The 20,056-nt window shown below is 46.9% G+C and overlaps 1 protein-coding gene across 22 annotated transcripts in view; it reads right to left on the minus strand.

The window, feature by feature from the left end:
- Window positions 1-20,056, minus strand: part of dlg1b (discs large MAGUK scaffold protein 1b) — a 67,680-nt gene that overhangs the window by 30,531 nt on the left and 17,093 nt on the right. For 21 of the 22 annotated variants that reach the window (XM_046407499.1, XM_046407496.1, XM_046407495.1 and 18 more), the window contains one exon: window positions 2,228-2,392. In XM_046407499.1, coding sequence (XP_046263455.1) covers window positions 2,228-2,392 — 165 coding nt within the window. Of the gene's footprint in view, window positions 1-2,227; window positions 2,393-11,996; window positions 12,285-20,056 lie in introns of those variants that run through there. The other variant, XM_046407487.1, reaches the window with a different exon arrangement.

The raw sequence follows: 20,056 nt of genomic DNA on the forward strand, positions 1-20,056 counted from the left end.
GTCCACCTCCACCCGAACCTGTGAGTCTTCTGTCCTCACGCCACACGATGGCAGCATCAACACGTCAGGCCGCTTCATCCAGCCTGAACCTGATCTCATGCAGTGCGTTACCATGACCACAGCAGCGTGAAAATGTTTAAAGCCCTGTGAAATATCAGATCTCAGCTCATCGGGACGTTGGATTAATCAGCTCCACACAGGAAAGGCGGCAGCTTTTTGTTTCTTCTGATTGGTTGTTTGGCTGCAGTGACACACCAAGAGGGAAGATGCGCCGCTACACATGGGCCCACTGATGGACATTAACTTCAAAATGAAAGCAGAAGTTAAAAGCTTCAGAGTAACCTGCTACGACAGCAGTCACTTCAGTTTTAATATTTTTCTCATTTATTTCGTCACATTCTGAGACGATCAGGCAAAACAACACTTGTGTCTACTGCACTTTGTCTGAATCCTACTGTGTCTAATAAACCTCTGGTGAGGGACTGTAATTCGTGTCTGTTCTGCATAAATAAAGTTATCATTACCTTAAACTCATAGCCTCAACATTACTGATTCATCCATCAATTATTTTCCAACTAAGTTACTAAAGGATCACAGGATCGCTCCAGTGATGGAGTGTTCACAGCAGGCACGGACACGCCCATAAACTCAAAGGGATCCACTTCACGCTGACGAGACACACAGACAGGACGCCACAGACTGACCCGAGCAATGACAGGCGCAGCACGGGGGACAACGTGCACAGGAAGCAGGGTCATGTGACTACGACCACGATGCCAGATTCTCCAGGCTGAGCTTCCAGGACGTCTGATTGTGTTCTGGTTTGACAGCAGGCTGCTCAGCGGTGGTTAGTAAATCGTAATAATTCAATATTTCACTCAACTGCAGGAGGAGTGAAGGTGCAAGCAAGGTGAATTAAAGTAATCGGTGAGTAATGAATGAAATAAATCAGACCAGTGACAGTCTGAAGTCCTGAAGTCAACACAGAGGGACATTATCTCCTCAGAGACGGATTTAAAAGGAACTTTGGCTGGATGAAATGAAGGCACGGTCCTTTAGGACCTGTCATACATGACACCACCTTCACCTTTACAGTCTCAGTGTGACTCGCAGGTTAGTGAAGCGAGCTCACCTGGACTCACAGGAAGTGAAGTGGTGTTCACCAGCAGGCAGCACTGGGGGAGGTCCAACAGAAACCTGAGTGGACGAATTTGACTGCTGGTGTGTGTGTGTGTGTGTGTGTATGATGATGGCATTGAGACAGGACACAGGTATGATGAGCAGGTACAGGTGTGAGCTTCAGTTCACCACATGGAGGCAACACAGACAAGCAACAACCCTCATCCTCCCTGTGTGTGTGTGTGTGTGTGTGTGCGGGTCAGGATTAATTCACCATCAATTCAAGTCAATGATGTCTGCTGAATTAAAGTAAAGATAAGCTGACATTAAATTCAAAGTGAACCAGACCTGACCCTGGTTTGTGTGAACACAGAAAAACATTGATGAATAAAAACACACATGATCAGAGAGCGCAGAGGGAAGATACAAACAGACAGATAAAAGGTCCAACTTTACTGGCATCTGAAGGACCTGTCCACTCGTTCAGTGCTGACACTGTCCCAAACACAGTCGGTGTGGGGTCTGCGATCAGGCCATCGCTTCCACACAGACTGAACACTCTGAGGAAAATATCTGACTGGGACTTTCCTGACCCTCCAGTGAACGTATGATTTTAAAAGCACACTTCCAGATTTACCCGATTTGAACCTGAATACAGGCAGGTTAAATAACGAAGCTGCTGTCTGTTTCAGTCGACAAGAGAAAAGTCAACTTAACTGTTGAGAAATTAACCGGCCATGTTGGGATATTACATCAGAACTACACTTACTATTAAACCATCAATATTAAAATATTATCATGACATTCAACATCACAAAATTAAAGTTTTCATCATTAAGATGCTGCTGATTAATAAAATCACCATTCTTGCATATAAAAACATTAAATGGGTCAGTCCTGATTCCAGCCTCATCAGCAGGAAGCTGCTCCATGTGATGGAAGCTAACGCCCAGCGCGTGCAAATGTCGCACTGGGCCTTTAAGGAACATGATGATGTTGATGTGTTTAGCTTTCGAGTGGAAGACGGGTTTAAAAAGAGATCAACAGTCGTGCCAGTAAAGTCGTTCAGCAGAGGGAGGATTGTGAACAAAGAGAGATTCCCTCCTACCTTCATGGGTGAGATGTGAGCGTGGGTGACGTATCCGTGCACATTCTGGATCTGCGACAGGTTCTTCTCTGCTACCTGGACCAGCTCCGCTCCCCCCGCCTCCTCTGTGAGCTGAGGGGAGCTCTGGTCTTGGGGGGACGAGTCCTCATCGTGGTGCCTGTACTTCTGTAACAGGAAACAGGAAACGGAGGGTTAAAAAACGGAGGGGGTAATGCCCTGAACACCATCTGACAGGCAGAGGGCGCTGTCACTTAAACGACTGATTCCACTTCCATTTCTTCATCTTCAAATCAAAGTATGCTGTTGTTTTTTACGTGGCCTCTCGGGTCAGAAAACGGGTCACCAGGACGGTGAGACCAAACCTGCTGAACTACAGAAGTCTGCAGTCACTTTTCAAGAGGACATGTGAGAAAACTTGAAGGACCAGTTCCAGCCATCCTGACAACATGAGACAACACACAGCTGGAGCACTTCAGGCCTTAGATGATCATCAAACTCTCCTGGGGAATCATCACTGGTGTTGCAAAGTATCTGCTTCCTTGATTAAAAAAATTAAACTAACAGAAAGCCTAGGGACATCAAAACCAAAGGAGAGAAGTCAACTACGACTCCCAGGGTGCATTTCAGCAAGAATTATCCAATCATAGAGCTTCAAATTCTCTGATGTGGATTAAATTGGCTGTGGTTTGCTTTCAGCTGACTGCTTTTTGGCCGCTGAGGCTCATGGGTAATGCAGTCTTCAGAGCCCACAGCCAAACTGACGGAAACAACACAAGGAGACACTCGTATCATCACTGGCAGAAATCATGGACAGGAATACCAATATGACACTCAAGTTGTAATCACAGTTTGGTAGGACTGAAACGGGAGGCGTGAGGGGAAACGAGGCTGACATGTTCCTCTGAGTCTGCTGCAGCCCTCACATCTCGATGAGTCAGAGCTCTGAGTGATGGACACTGTTTCACTGGACACAAGGCAGGAGACAACTTTGACAGGTGCTGGGAGTTCATCACTGATAAAAAGTTTGTTCCTCTCCTTTCTTTTCTTCTGTTTTTCTCTGCGTGTGCCGGATCAACTACATGTATACAGATACTGGTCTACCCCGAGTGGCAGCCCCACTAAAGTCACCTGCAACCTCCTGAGAGCTCAACAGGAAGCAGCAACAAAACTGTGCAAACCTTTACAACAAGGTAAGCTAACATTAACGTGAACAAGGAGATCTTCCTCTTCAGAAACATCACTATGCTCTCCCTTCAGACAGACAGGGACCAGGATCAGGACAGCCAGCTGTGCTAATGCTAATGTTTGGTGAGCAGGAACAACAAAGAGAGAGCAGTTCAACAGTTTATATACTTGAGGAGTGTCGGTCTGCATCGCCGAAGACTAAGATGGACACGACTGCTGTAACCATGGTTACTGTAAACAACAAACATGGTGGCTGCTGCGGCCACAGGAAGTTTGGAAGAAATTAAAATTGAAAACACGTAACAAAAAGACTTCAAATTACACAGCAAGTATGAGCTCAGAAGATATGAAAATAAGATGGCTGACAAAAACCGAGAGTAAAATTTGATAAACACATATTTCATCATGAGACATTAAGTCTAAAACTAAACCAGGTTTTGTGTTGAACTGACAGGCAGCCGTGGCCTAGAGGTTGGAGAAGCGGCTTGTGATCGGAGGGTCACCGGTTCGATTCCCCCACCAGACGGGCAGGAAAAATTTGGGTGTGGTGGAGTGATTAATGCAAAAAATGCTCCCCCCCCTTCATTAGCTGGCTGATGTGCCCTTGATGCTGCCCACTGCTCCTGTGTGTGTTTCACTGCATGTAATTTGCTGGGTGTTTCATGTGTGTGTTCAACTAAGGATGGGATAAATGCAGAAGACGAATTCAGTGTGTGTATGTAAAAATATATATACTGTCAATAAAGCTGATTCTTCTTCTACTTCATACAGACGTGATGAAGATATGATGATTAAACACACTACGATGACCATCTTAAATCCGCCAAATATGGTGAAAACAAATGCTTCTGCACAACCGCACAGACACATTTATCCTGCTTCGCTGTAGCTCGAGGTTTCACTGCAAACAGATCGGAGAAACCCTGAGATGTTGCTTAAGAACCTCTGAAGAGACTTCAAAGGGACGTTAATCTGCGTCTGAACAGGATTATCCCGTGTCTGGCTGTGGGCCGGATCACTGACAGAGAGCTTCCCACCGACAGCACAGACGTCATCGTGTCGAGGGTTCGTAGTCAGTAGTCTCACGGTCATCCTGAGTCCAAAGCCGGAACAGCACCAAGTATCAACAGAAGACACCAAGACCAACAAGCAAAATAGTGAAGTAGGCTGTGATTCAGCTCAGTTACTGACTGAACCACTGAAATACCTCAACACCTGACCTGAGGTATCAAGTGTCCCCTCTGTTTCATTTAATGTGTTATACCTGAGAGGCTCCGCCTGCGATCAGACAGAACTGATCATGTGGTGCACACGTGAAGAAATCTCCAAAAAAGCTTGTAAATGGAACTTAAACTTCATGATGTTTGAGGGAAGTCGTCCTTTTGACAGAGCAAAGTGCACCGAGCCAACAAACAGTGTGTGAAGGGCAGCATCTCCATTCATCAGGCTGAGGGCCGACAGCTGCCGGCTGGCTGACTGAACATTTGGATAATTCAGGACGGAGAGCAGCAGCTGCCACAGAGGCGTGAACAGTTCACACCTACAGATTCAGAGGTGTGAAGCGGAACAAACACTGAGAGGTCAAAGACTGAAGCTTCGCACTTGGCGTAAACTCAACAGTCCTGATGTGACCGACATCAAAAATCATCCAGTCAGAAATACTAAAGCATGTTTTCAGTTGATTACTGTGTCCAGATGCAATCAGCATTCATTCTTGAATCAGTCGTCACAGGGATTTGTTGGCTCCAGCTCCGATCGGCCGTGCTGGAAACACGACACCCAGGAGGACACGCTAATTTTCGTCCCTTTTCCAGTGACGCACGTTTAAATTCTGGGCCACAGACTGCAAAACAAAGATGGATGACATGAGACCTCCCCAAAAGTGAAGCCAAAACATTTAGACTGTCCCCAGCACTCTTAGCCGACTAAAGTAGAGACTAAAGTAAAAGACACCACAGGCCTCCATTCTGCTTTCATTACTGTTTTCTGGTGCGTTTGGGACGTCAAACGTGCACACCTGAAAAAAGAAAAAAAGAAAGACAAACTTGTCTACTGGACATGGGAGAGGAGTCTTCAGCAGGTTTAAAGAAAAACCCCACAAATATGCACTACATGTGGTGCAAAAAAGGGTAGCGGTAGGAGCTCAGAGGGGAGATACTCCTCTGGGATGGTTCATCCTCCAATCAGCATCGCCTCCTGGGCAACCCGCTGGGCGACTCCTCCATACCTCTTCAGGCCTCCCAGGAGGAGCTGCAACACATCTCTGGAGACGCCTATACAACCTGGCTCAGCCTGCTGCCACGGTGACCTGAGCCCGGACCAGAGGCAGAAACTGGATGGTTACTCCTGTCCATCATTTCGCTTCCTCTTGTCTGTGTTGTTAAACCAGCTACATCCAGCCTGCATGCTCCTGCAGCGGCTCACACACCACAGAGCAGCAACGCTTTAACCATACATGTTGGTATGTGTGTGTCCTGGCACTTCACGGAGGAGCTTTACCACACGGGATAACACCACACTATGGTGACACTTGAGACATGTGCTGCATCACTTGTGCATCGAATGTGAATAAAACAGAATAGAAAAGAATCTTTATTCGTCTGACACCAAAAGGTAACAGAAATTTGTCTTCGACAGGGCTCAACATCATCACTACACACACATGCAAGACATTAAAAGACTTAAGATCACATGAAAACCACATGAAGCCATATGTGAATGAGGTTCCATGTAAAATGTGCTGAATTCAGATGTGCTTCAATGGTTCCAAGCAGAGAAACGACACTGTGGACGCACAGGAATCCAACTTCCCTGGCTGAACATGTTTCCACACTAAAAGCTTGATAAGCCAGAAGACGATCCACGAGAGCTTCCAGCAGTCGTTAGTGCTTCCTGACCAGAACTTTCAGCAGGCTGACTATATTGAGAAGAGTGTGCTGTCATCACCAGCCCATCACTGCGATGTGAGTCTCAGTTTAGCAGTAACAGAATGTGAGAAGGCAGGCTTGTTAAAGAATCACACGTTTCTGTTAACACCTCTAGACCAGCTCCAGAACCTTGTTCTGGTCTGATAAAATCAGAATAAAGAACCCAGCGAGGTTTAGCTGGTGGTCAGAACACCACGACAAAACATCTTCCATATTCTGCTACAGGGAGGAGGAGGAGGAGGAGGAGGAGGAGGAGGAGGAGGACGAGGTGCTGAAGCGTCTCTGAGGGGAGAACAACATGTTCATGGATACCAAAAATATCTCCGGCCTCAGACAGAACATCGACACTATCAGACAGAAAGTGTGTGAGTGCAGAACACAAACCGTTTCTAATCACACTCACACACATACACTCTAATCTGAACCTTTGATCCGGACAGTTTAAGCTCCTTTTCACGTCGAACTCATCGGATAACAGAGCAGAGTTCAGCACGTATGGCTGATCCAAGCTGAAGCCTACTTCATGTTTCAGCAAAAGATCAAGCAAAGAGGTGATTAGCGGGGCCGACACTAACCATTATTTTCAATTAAATGTTTGGTCCAAAAATGCCAATAAAGTGTGAGAAATCACAGTTTCAGTGTAAAGAGTGCAAGAGTGCAAAATCAAGTCTTTAAGTTGTTTCACATACCGTCAGAAATGACAAAGAAAAGCAGAAAACATTCAAGAACCAGCAAATGCTGCTTGAAAAACAACCAATGAAAAGATTAACAGGTTAATCAGACAGTTAGCACCTCATTTTGTTTGGATCAACTAATGGATTAAATCAGTTTGGGCAGCTCCAGCGAGTCAAAGCCAGACTTGTTTTGAGTTAAGCTGAGCTGCTGATTGGTCGACAGCAGCTTCTTCGGTGTCAGGATGTGCTGCTCGTCTTTGTTGACTGTTGGCAGAACAAAAGAAGCAACGTGAAGTCTCGTCACTCTGGCCTCTGCAAAACTGCAACGAGGATGTTTTACAACTTCACTGCCCTCTTGAGCCACATACTGAAGGTGGGAACCTGAATCAGTCGTGGTGCAGTGTGTCGCAGCTCTGTGAAGCTCTGAAGCCCTCAGACAGCACAGACCAGATCCTGCTGCCGACAGGACTCACAGCTTGTGTGTTTCCTCATGTGCAGCTGAATTAGATGCTCTGAGCTTCGCTGACCAGTCACACCTGTGCTGCAGACCGACTGGTCTCACCACGTGACTGAAGCTGAGGGATGTCCTGCCGAACTAATGATACTGTAGTACTGGAACTGCAGTATTGGTCCTCACCAGCTGACTGATGAATGTTTCTAAAGTCAAGAATGATCTGAGCAGCTGAACTCTGATCACAAAATTTCAGATGTTTCCAGAAGTGTTTCCACGCATCAGTTTGAGCTGTGCCTGCAGTTACAATCCGTGATCATGCTTTGATTACTGATTTAATTACTGGGGGATTACATTCATGTCAAGGGCAAGGGACACAGATTAAAACAGGAAGGCAGATTACACTGGAGGAGTCAAGCTGACCTCCAACCTTCACTGAAGACTGAGCCACGTTAATGAGCAGCAGCGCTGGTCGATTTAATATTATTAATATTATCCACTGAAGACTCTCAGAGTAATCAAATATGGATTTTACATAAAGCTGTCACAGCCTTTTGGAAACACTAATGGGATTTCATATTAGTGAAACCATAAACAACAGCAGGCTGAAGTGGGACTGGGAGAGCTGGGACTCGACTGGACTTGGTCACCTCCCAGCACACGGCGGAGAACAGCAGCAGCTTCAGCAACAGAACGTGTGGGACCACAGCTATTCAACCATCAGTCTGTTTGGCTGAGTGCTCAGAGTAATGATCCGTTTACTTCTTGGAAACCCTACCCCAAGACCCGGTCCTGCTTCTGAGTGCAAGCCCTGCCTCACAGCTCAATGACTGCTGCAGATGTTTCATCCATTGAGATCAGGTCAAAGTAGTTGGATTCTATCATCTGTCTTACTGTCCAGCGCTAGTTCGAAAGGGTGAAACACAGACAAAAAAATGAAAAGAAAAGAAAACCTGCCAACCACATGTTCAATACTCAACAGCCCTGGCACCTTTCGGTGACTTTTAGGCGTCAATGTTCCTACTGTCGCCTTTCTGCAGAAACACAAACATACACAACAGCAGCTGACCACAGAGCAGCAGATGGAGAAGCATCAGGAGGCTGCAGGCCAACTGAGCCGTCACGACACTCCGAGGAAACACAAAGACGGCTTCCAGGTTCACCTCCCTGCGTGGCTCACAAGGCTGAAATCTGCTGTCTGTCCGCTGCCGAAGCCGAGCCTCCTGTGCTTTACGTTCAAACAGATGTGAAGCCACGGACAGGGAGGTGGTGGTGGTCCTGAGGACACACTCTGCTGCAGCTACACGTCAGAGTGTCCTTGAGCGAGACGCTGAGCCCACTCACTGTGGACGAGAGCTGCACAAATGTAAATGTGGATGTAGGAGGCAATGAGGTTTCCGGTTTTGACACCGTCTGCCTGAAGAGAGCCTCCTCCTCCTCCTCCTCCTCGACAGCTCGGAGAGAAACGAGGAGGAGGAGGCACAGTGCCGACTCCTGCCTGCCAAAAGCTGCTATAAATAGGAGCATCACCACAGAGCGGATGTAGCAGGATGTTCAGCAGGAGGAGGAGGAGGATGAGGAGGGTTTCTGGGTGATTCGGGGATGTGATGAAGAGGAACAGAAGGAAGAAGACAGGAGGAGCAACGTCCCACTGGAATCGACTGTCTTCTGCATGCTTGTCAGTCAGCTTTGCTGCTGGACAATGTTTCATCTGAGGCAGCCCTGTGTCCTCTTGGTCTGCACTGCGCATCATGTGATCCCACACTGTCCCCAGCCTTCCTGCCTCTGCTGTCACCCATCAAATAAAGACAAAAATCAAAAAATCTCCACATTTTATCTTAAGTGTCCAACTGGCTAAAACTGATAAATGCTGCCTACATTCACAGTCCACCTTCACAGAACCGCCAACAGCTGCCAACAGACTCAGATGATCATATTCACATGCTAACGTGTGAAATTATACCCGAGCCGTGTTTCGCTTAGTGTATCTGCTAATCAGTTCACACAGTAGCTGGAGACGGGGCTGCCTTGTGTTGTTCTGCTGCCAATCAAGCTGGGAAAAGGAACCACAACCATTAGTCAATTAATCAGTTAGAAAATTAGCTGCAACTATTTTGATGATCAATCGCCTGAGCCACAAGTTGAAGAGAAAAAGATTTACATGATGTTGGCAGTGCGATAACGACGTGTCACAGGCTCAGGACGCCACATACAGACCTCAGTGAAGACTAAAACCCTGTCTCACCGACGTTTTGAAAAAACGCCAGCCTTCTGAGTGTTGAAACCTGAAGATGAGAGCAGAGAAGAGCAGACAGTTCACACATAACGACTGCTTCCTGTTTCAGTCCTGACGGCCTGAAAGCACATCCAGCCAAAGGCCATCGAGAGGTAGCTGACATTCGTACAGAAAAACCGGGGTAAACCTCAGTGACAAGGAGGGCTGTACTGTCCTGCATCAGACTTCAGCTACATCCTAACCAGCTGCAACATTAAAGCTGTGACAACAATATTTATAATCCAGTGAGATCACATACAGGTGGCCATTTTACTTTCTGAAGCCAAAATATTAAGTTTTCAATGCAGGACTTATACTCGAAACAGAGTATTTATACGCTGTGGTTGGCTGTGCAGGTGAATGGAGATGAGCCGAGCGCCACCCGGATCAGGCCCAGTGGATCTCGCTTTGCAAAGGACAGCAGCTCACTAAATTCTTTACGGCTCCACAATTGATAACTTCCGGCACAATCTATCGAGTGTGTGGCAGAGAAAGCAGTCGATGGCAGCTGATCAATGGGACTTAATTAAGACTAGCTGCGATCAAACTGACACAGAGCAGGAGTCAGGGCAGAACCACAGGCGCCGAGCGAGCGTTCACATCGGACCAGCTAACCCAGTCTGAGGTCTGACCGTCATCTTCCTCACGTTAACAACACACACTCACATCCTGGTCCAGGGCAGGCAGCAGTAATCTGAGCGCTGCCTTACGGTTCACAGGTCAATACGACACACCACGCGATACTGTGAGCCACCCCCCAGCCGCTGTGCGACCGTCCAATCAGAGCCAGCGGGCAAAAGGTCAACCGGGAGCTTCATTCCAAGCGGTGGACTCATCAGAGGCTTTCTGACAACACGGCTCATAAAGGCTAAAGAGGGACCCTCCTGTGTGGTCTAACCTGACAGGAAGTCTTCACGAGAAACACAGGACACAACGACCAATCACTGCTGCTGAACAGACACAGAGGTCATCAAGGTGTCTCATTAAGTTTGTGTCCTCCTCAAAGCACAAGGTGTTCACGTTCAATCTTCATCGGTCTGCGTCTGAAAACGCTCTGAAACACACAGTGATTGGCCAGCTGTGCTCCCATCCACACTGTGAACACAGTGAATGTGTTCCAGGACAGAAACTCTTCTGTCCACAGACAGACAGACAGACAATCACACCTCAGCTTTAACTGACCAGCAGGGCTGCACAGACACAACCACACATCAGATCAGCGTGTGTGTGCTGTATTTAAATAAACATGCAGCTGTCAGTCAGGCAGAGATCCACATCCTCACTGACACTTTAAAGAAAAATGTTGTTCAAGACTCATTTCAGAGTCCAGATATTCACTGAAGCATTCAGACGATGAGTTCCGCCCCTCTGGATTTATTCGGTGTCACCATGTTAAACACGGTTCTGGTTAGTTGGCATTCCACATGTTGACCACACATGCACGTTCCTGCCAGACTGCCACGGACGTTCCCCGCCAGCCAATCACGCCTCAGCGCTGCTACAAACACAGCCTCTGATTGGTTGCCACAGTGAAGCACAGAAGACGAGCGTCTGAGGCAGCCTATCAAGTCACGTCAGGTCAAACGGTAAACACAGCAGCTGAGGGTCCTTCCTCCCCTCAGCTGTGTCTGACAGGCACAAGGCAGAAGCTGGTTTAAACCCTGACTGCCTTTGAGAGAGAGTGAAGCGTTTTCTGCTTCTGCTGTGGCACCACTTTTCCTTTATGTTTGAGTGCAGAATGATATCTACTGAAGTCTACTGCCGTGTGGAGCATCAGAGTTCAGGTCGAAGGTCATGTTGGTGAAACATACCATCTTCAAATGCGTACAAACCAATGGGCCTCAAGCTTGTGGTGACTAAAAGGATATTTTTAAAGGAGTTTCTCACAAATTAAAAAACATCATCTGTCATGTTGAACGTTCAAAGCGATCACTCGGTGGACAGAAAAAAATGATCAACAACGTTGACTCATTTTGAAGTCGATCTCTGCAACAGAGTTTTAAACAAAAACGTGAACATCCTAACAACTAATCATGGAGGTGGCTGATGATGACAGCAGCTCTAATTCTGATTTAATTCAGCCCTTTCAGAATGTTCAGGTCAGAAGTTTGGCTTCACTGAAGATGTTTTGGGCGAACCACATTTGGTGGATTTTCTACGGGTACCCTGACGCCCCGGCTGTGACCCCACAGCCCCCCCACCTCCCCTCTCTGCTGAGGATCTCCCTCCCGGCGGCTCTCCAGATGTTTCCACCCACCTTGCAGCCGAACATGAGGGAGATGGTGCTGTTGGTGCAGGCCATCTTGCAGTGGCACAGCATGGGCGAGAAACACTCCACCTTCTTCATGCCGGGGGACATCTTGTCGGCGCCGGGGCAGTTGGCCGACAGCCGCCTCCTCCGGGAGCGCTGCCGGCTCCTCCCGCGCCGTCCCGCTCCGGCGACGGCTCCCCCTGCACCTCCTCCTCCGCCTCCACCTCCAGCCTCTCCACCTCCTCCTCCACTGCTGCTGCTGCTCCCTGCTCTCACCATCCGCCCTCATTCCTCGCGTCGCTCCATCACGGCGGGGAGGAAACGACTCCCAGAGCTCTTCCTTCATTCAGGGAGAACCTCCCCCTCCTCCTCCCCACTGACCCCTCCTCCTCCTTCTTCTTCTGGTAGAATATATTCCTCTCCCTCTTGACCTCCTCTCAGCACTCGCTTCGACTGCTCTCTCCCTCGTTCTCTCGTTTTTCTCCTCTCTCTCGCTCACTGACGGAGTGGTGGTGCTGATGATGAGAGCAGAAGCAAGCGAGTGCTGTTGTGTGTGTTAGTGTGTGTTAAGCTTTCCTCTGTGGGGGTGTGATTGTTCTCCAGGGGGAGGGGGGGTGGGGGTGACAGAGGCTGGTCACATGACTCATCAGAAACGAGGAGTGTTGAACGAGAGAGAGAGAGAGAGAGAGAGAGAGTGGGGGTGTATCCTCAGGGAAGGTAGACCGATGTAGGACAGAGTCAGTGATGTGAAGGAGAGGAAGAGGAGGAGGCAGGAGGAGGGACCAAGGACCAGAGGAGGGGAGGACAAAAAAAAGAGGAAGGAGGAGGACAGGAAGTAGAAAAAAGGCAAAAAATATAAAAGGAGGCGCAAGATTAAGAGAAAGAGAGGGAAAGAAGAAGCAGAGGACCTGAGAAAGGAGAGGAGAAAGAGGAAGAGGATTAGTCAGATGAAGAACATGAGGAAAATGAAGAACAAGGAAGAGGAAGAATCCTTTGATGGGAAAAGACAGAAAGAGGAACAGGAGCAAAGAGGAGGAGGAGTGGAGGTAGTAAAAAGAGGTAGTGCTTTTGGGAAACAAGTCCTAACTTGAAGAAAGTGACTTTTTGAGTCAGTGAAATGTGATTATTTCATTCCAGAGTTTTCTAGAACAGGCCGGCTGCCTACTGTCCTCAGGGGGGCGCCGTCTTCCACAGTCACAAAACTTCTCCACATGAGAGGGAGACCTCTGCAGCTGCACAGGTTGATGACTGATCAACAGGATGAATGTTTAACAAACCAGAGTTGGTGACAGCTTCTGAGAGCATCGCCCCCTGGTGGCTGGCTGCAGTACAGCTCCTAACCCCGACCTCGATCCCTGCCCCAAACTGGGCCAAACTAAAAACTCAAAGACGGGTGTACGGGCGGGAACTTGATAATGCAGCTCCACCTCCCGGTCACTACTGCACAGACTCTGGCTCCAAATGACATCACCAGGACAAGATGGCAGCACTCAAATCAAAGGAAGTGGTGACGTGCCAGCCATCTTTATAGATGTGCACAATTTCTGGCACATTTTTCAGCTGATTAGTTTGAAAACTCTTAAGTATTATGAATCTGAACAGATTATTTTCTCAATTAACAGATGAATTATTTTATCAATGTAATGTCAGAAAACAGCATGTCGTCTGTACACTACTGATTTGAAGAAGAACATTGAACAAAGGTCTGTTTGGCAAATGTCTAAACAAATAATTCTTATCAAAAAAGCTGATTAATGTGATAATAATATGATATCTGCTGACGGACCTTCAGGACCTTCAGCTCTTACAGGCAGCGCACACAGACGACAACACTGCACCTAATGTTCAGTTTCATTACTTTTATAGACTGGTTATGTGGTGTTAATAAAAGAATGATTAACTGACAGCATTAAAAAAAAAATCACACACACACAAGCTCATTTAATGAATTAAAAACACAATAAAAACCAGCAGAGCCCACAAGCAAGAAATCAACAGAAGGGGGGACAACCTGAGCAACACTGCCTGTCTGATAACTGTGCGTGTGTGTGTGTGTGTGCGTGTGCGTTAATGGAGCAGATTTTGTCCTGGGCGGAGACATCAGGAAGCTGAGTGTTTCCTGTCAACAGGAGCTACAGAGTGAGTTCACTCTTATCAGCTCGTCTATCTGCTGGCCTTTAATTGGACCGTTTCTCTGCATGTCGACAAAACACACACACGCACACACATCCACCCACTGTCTGTCTCTGTGTGTTAGTCATTCAGGGTGAAGAAGAGATGAGAGAAAATGTGAGAAGTGTGGAGGAGAGAATGTAAAAGAAGCTCTCAGTACCGTTGTCCGAGATCCTGTTGAAGCTTACAAACCAGACCTGCTGCTCACACTGAGACACACATCAAAATGTCTTACTTTAAATGCAAATAGAAACATCAAAATCTAATTAAAGATAGCAAAGACAAAAAACACGCCAAAATTGTCAGTTAGAAATCTAACGAAGGTACCCTGTAATGTCTGACACGTCACATGACAGACCATGAGATGGTCCCTGACCAATCAGAGACATTCATGACCAGAAAATACATGTTGTTTTTATGTTTAATGAATAAACAACATGCAGCGATTTGTGGCTGTGGTTCACTGCGTTTCGTCTAGCCCCCAGACCACTAGAGGGCAGCATTGTGATCTCTCTTCGGCTGTTGTGAACAGAGAGAGGCCTGTGCGACACAGCGTCACAGCCGCTGTATCATGATTGTGATTGTATCACATCGACGGATTCCTGCCACAGGAACGCTGACTTGGCGTAAGCCCACTGGCCATTGCTGTGGCAACATCACTTCTGCACCAAACCGTTATTTTGGCCACGATTAGCAGCTATTGCTTACACAGCTAATGTTTGACAACATCTCACTGGCCAATCGACGTACATCTGACCAATCACAGGACGCTTACATCACTCGAGGTTCCTCTTGTGCTGGAAGAGAACCTCATTCAAAAAGCTTCTCAAAACTGAGTTCTAGAGGCCACAGCACATCCTCGCTGCTGCAGTGCAGACAGAAGAAAAAGGAGCTTCTGAGATGTAAATTCCTCCTCTGGTCCAAAAACAGCCAGTGATTGACCACAGAGGACAAAGTGATGCACTGCTGCGCCCAAAGCCCGTTTTCATTCTCAGCACCCTAACAGGATGAAACCACAGTCCTCATTTCATTAAAACAGGTCCTTACATAAATGCAGCCAAACTGACAGAAGGCTTCAGCAGGCTGAGGTCCACCAACCACGTGGAGCTCTTTGTCCTTCTGTAGGTTTACTGTGGACATCCTGTGGAGGCGACGAGCCAACACACACACACACGGAGTAAAGTTCACACTAAAACTTCCATTCATCTTAAGTGATAAGAGACTGAGAACCACACAGAGAACATCACAGTGCGGTCACCATAATGGACTCCAGTCTGATGTCCGCTCGCTTGGAGCTGTGGAGGGGCTCCCTCTGCTGGACATATCAGAAGACCCTCAGGGGTTTGGTTTTTCTGTTCTACTATAGCAGCTAAGCTCTGAGTTGCGTTTGTAATTTTATAAACGACAGCAAAGCAGACAATCAACAGGCATACACCAAAATAAAGAAGTGATATTTCATAAGGGAGGTCAACAAAATGTACAGATAAGAGACACAGTCCATCAGAGTATGTCCACACTCCGTTCAGACAGGACGAGCATCACAGCCGAATTCGCTCATCTGAGCCTTCAGAGCTGAACTGAAGCATCTCGAGGAGACATTGGGTTCACGCTGAAATCACATGAAGGGAATCTGATCTACTCAGCCCTTCAAAGGGAAACTCAACCAGCCATGAGATGAACAGCTAACTGAATAGCACCACAAACATCCAGCAGGGGGCAGCAGACACCTCATCACTGCTCCTCCTAACGCAGGACTGATTTATTCCAGGGTCACACACATGATTTTACACTCAGTCAATACTATGGTTGGCAGGTTCTGTACCCAGAAAACACCTCTAAAAGACCTGCTGTTTGTTGAAACAAATATTTTTTCAAAGTAAATGTGGTGTAACTGTAAAAAACTTAAATGAGCTTGTGTGTGTGTGATTTTTGCCTGTTTCCTGAGGCTGTAAAATAAGAGGTGAAAGAACTGGTCCGTCAGCTGAATATTAAGCAGCCTTTTTGATATTAATTAGTTAGCAGTTGATTAGTACCAAATAATTAAAGCTGGTTAAAAAAAGGTGACAGAATGTAAAGCCTGCCACAGCAACACATTTTATCTCACTTTCAACATCTTCAACTCACACAAAACACGAACACGGCTGAATTACTTTCACTGGACGACTGGAGGAATTTAAACAAGTCGGCGCTTACCAGACGACAGATTCTCGATGAGCGCCAGAGGAGGGCAACTGTGACCCTGTGGCTGCTGCAGTAGTCAGCCAATCACACGCTGCATTTCATCATTAAACTGAAGATGGTCCATTTCTCCAGCTGGTCTGACTGGACGATTTTCAGCACTACTTGATACTGAGCTACTTTAAAATGTGTGTGTGTGTGTGTGTGTGTTAAAGGCTTCCACTGCCCACAGTCTGCAACACGTCAAATCTGCTTCCAACTCGCATGTTCCAATGACAGCAAAACTGCTGCAAAAGTGTGACATCAGCACAAGAGGTCAAAGGTCACGACAAACAGCCAGTACAGTGAAAAGAGAGCCAACCGGCCCACGCCCTCCCAGCATCCTCTCTGTTCCTGTCCTTCTGTTCTGCTCTCCTCCCCGCAGTCTGCTGGCAGAATCCACTGAGCGCGTTTGTTTCGTACGCCTGGATGCCCCTCTTGGCTCGTATCCTCCTTCAGGACACATCAGCCTCTCATCACTCACCGGTCCAGTCCCGTTTCTAAACCAGTGTCACGCCTCGCACTTCCTACAGCTAAAATGATGACAGATTATCATGTGTTTGTCCAACATGATGGAAATAAAGCCACGTCACTGTAAGAAAATGTCCTGCTCTCTGACCCCGTCTGTCCTCTAACATCACGGCCGGGACAAGCTTTGTAATCCGAGCATAAGTAAACCAGTTTGTGTTCCAAAGCAGCTTCACATCACCAGCAGACTTGGAGTTGGAGTTAAAACACCCTCAGATCAAGAGGGACAGGACTGACCGAGTCAGGAAGACTGGACATGTCATTATACCAGATATGACGCTATCAAGTGACCTCTGACCTTCATCTCATTTGTTTCCTCCTCTGATCAAATCTGTTTTAAACGTCATGTCATCAGCCGTGGATTAGGATTAAAGCTTCACATCACGGACGTTAAACATTTTACATCATTTAACCGTCAAGACAAGCAGATGGTTTCTAAACACTGCAGTTTGGTTCCCATCCTGAGCTGCTTCCTGTCAAGCACAAAAAAACCAAACTACAGCATCACTTTTAATCTAAAAACTTCATACAAAGAGCAAAAATATTAATATTTAATCTCTGATCATCTGTTTGAACTTAAAATTGACCTCCAGCTGCTGCATCGTTTACTCTCCTGTTCTCAAAAGTTAAAACTTTGGCTTCTCCATCATGGAGGCAAAAATACTGTTGAAGATGAAAGCATCTGCCTGTTGCCATGACGACCAGTCTGACCAACAACGTACCATCACTCTGGCTCATGTTTTTCATTGGTATTTGTACTCAGGTAAAGAGCCCGGCGCATTAAAGCGAAGGGAATTCTGTCGTATTAAATAACCAGGAAGTGACAGGTGAGATGACATTTAAAGACTTCCTGCGGCAGGTTTTGGGCCAACAGACTGACGATCGTGACGACACAAGAGACGCTTCATGCAAGCGTGCGAGGAGTTTGTGCAGGAATTCCTGCCCTGCATCTGATGCTCAATAACAAACTAACAGTACTGTTACTAGAAATAAAATGTGATTTAATGTATACATGTATTAATATATAAAGACTGATTAAAGTAATTTTATAAATCCAGATGTAGACTCTGTTAAATCAGTCTTACCATCCCTGTCAGTCAGCTTCACTGAAGGCAGCCTGCAATCACCAGAAATAATGAAGTTTTGCCACAGGAGCACAGACCAGCCATCAGGAAAAACACTACGGACTCTGCCTTTAATCTCCAGCTCCGTGTGTGTGCGTGTGTGTGTTTATTCTTCATGGGTGTGTCTTTTTGTGCTTAGTGTTTCCAAAGCAGCAGCACTCACTTAATAAGTAGCTGAAAATAGTCCCAACACCAAAGTGCTGCCCTACATAAATACACACACACACACACACACACACACACACAGCGAGCACCTGAGGCGTTAACACCTTGTCTGAATTTATGCCTTCATCAGAATTTGTCACCAGTTCGGTTTTCAAAGCAAGCATCAAACACTCATCAGCTCGTCGACCGACTGAAAGTCTTCTGGTCCTGGAGCTCTGGTTTCAGGACTTTGACTCTGGGAAGCTTGGAGAAACTTTTTCACTGTTTCACAACCAAAAGCTGTATCGATGGACTGTGAACAGTAAGAGTGGAGCCTCTGTCATTTTTAAACCAACTTCCATTAAAGTCTAATGGCCTGGTCACACACAGACACTCTGACACCTGACCGCAGGAAGCGCACAGGTGTGCTGGTTCCCTCTCACTGTTCATATTGGTATTCAGTCAAGTCAAAATGCAGTTCATTACGTTCTGAGGGTCTTAATGAAGCACTGGCTCAACTCTGACATCCCAACTGACTGAATCCTGCTGTTTGGTCTGTTGCAGAACAACAGCCGCCAACAGCAACCAGGCTGCAGACTGTTTGCAGGCTGAGTTTTCAGAGAGGAAGTGGAGGAGATACGACCAGGACACAGTACACAGAAATGAGATTTTACTAAGGAGATGAAGGCCTGGAGGGATCTGATCCCAGATCTCCAGAGAGATCCAGGACTGCAGGATCCAAACGGGCTCTAACTCAAAGTAGTGACTGTGATTCAGCCAAACATCAGAGCTGCTTGTTAGGTTTTTCCTCTCCGGTGACAGACGCTCACTGAGTTTGCTCTGCTGCTTCTCCATCTGACCTGCCAGCGTGGTCACATGACACACACAGAGCTTCCACGTCTCCCGTGTTGTCGCCACACACTTTTTAAGATGTAAATCTGTAAAGAAGAACGCTGGTGCTCTCGTCCTGTAAACATCTCATGGACCCGACGTCAGAACCAGCTGAACCTTCTGAACTCAAACAGTGCGCTGCAGAGACAGGACCGCGATGGAGGCTGTGAGGACTGAAGCGACTGGCCTGACATTATTAAAGGTCAAACATCAACACAACTTCACACACCAAACGGAGACGTACAGACACTCAGTAACTAGACAAAATCACAAATTCAACCCCACACACACACAGAGTGAAATAACACCAACACAAGGGTCACATCCACGTCCTGCCATCTCACAGCAGAGCTCCCAATGTGTGGGACAAATGTCTGCTTTAACGCGAGCTCCAGAGCTCACACAACACACGCCATTACAGTCACGCTTCACACTGTCAGCATTTACTTTGAGTCTCATGGTCAAAACCAATATGGCACTAGTTCGCTCGCCTTGTCTCAACTCTCCAGGATGCATGGGAACGCAAGGCGCTTTACAACATAACGCAGCTACACTGTCACACATCTGTTCAGCTTCCACCATTAGAAACCATTTGAACACATTATGTCCAGCTGTTGGAGGATTTCTTACAACTTCCAGGACAGTTAACTGTTTTCTCATATCTTTCCGGCAGTTTTCAGATAAGAGAAGCCGGGTTTTCCAGGAGTGCCCACAGCAGCCTGCACAAGACGCCCACCTGGCCTGGAATAAGGCACGGAAGTTAACACTGACGATACACAGACGCCACAGACAGAGAGCAGATTATTCAGACCAGCACGAGCGGGATGAATACAGGTTTATAATAAAACACATCATATTCCTGTCACATTGAACCGGAAAGGTTGATTAAAACACACGGTACCCCACATACTGCCGTTAGAGTACAATTAGCTGTTAAACCTGGTTATCAAACGTTTCTGTAATGAAGACAAAACGCTTTACAAACAAAGA

This window comes from Scatophagus argus, chromosome 13 (assembly GCF_020382885.2).
Source record: "Scatophagus argus isolate fScaArg1 chromosome 13, fScaArg1.pri, whole genome shotgun sequence".
NCBI lineage: Eukaryota > Metazoa > Chordata > Actinopteri > Scatophagidae > Scatophagus > Scatophagus argus.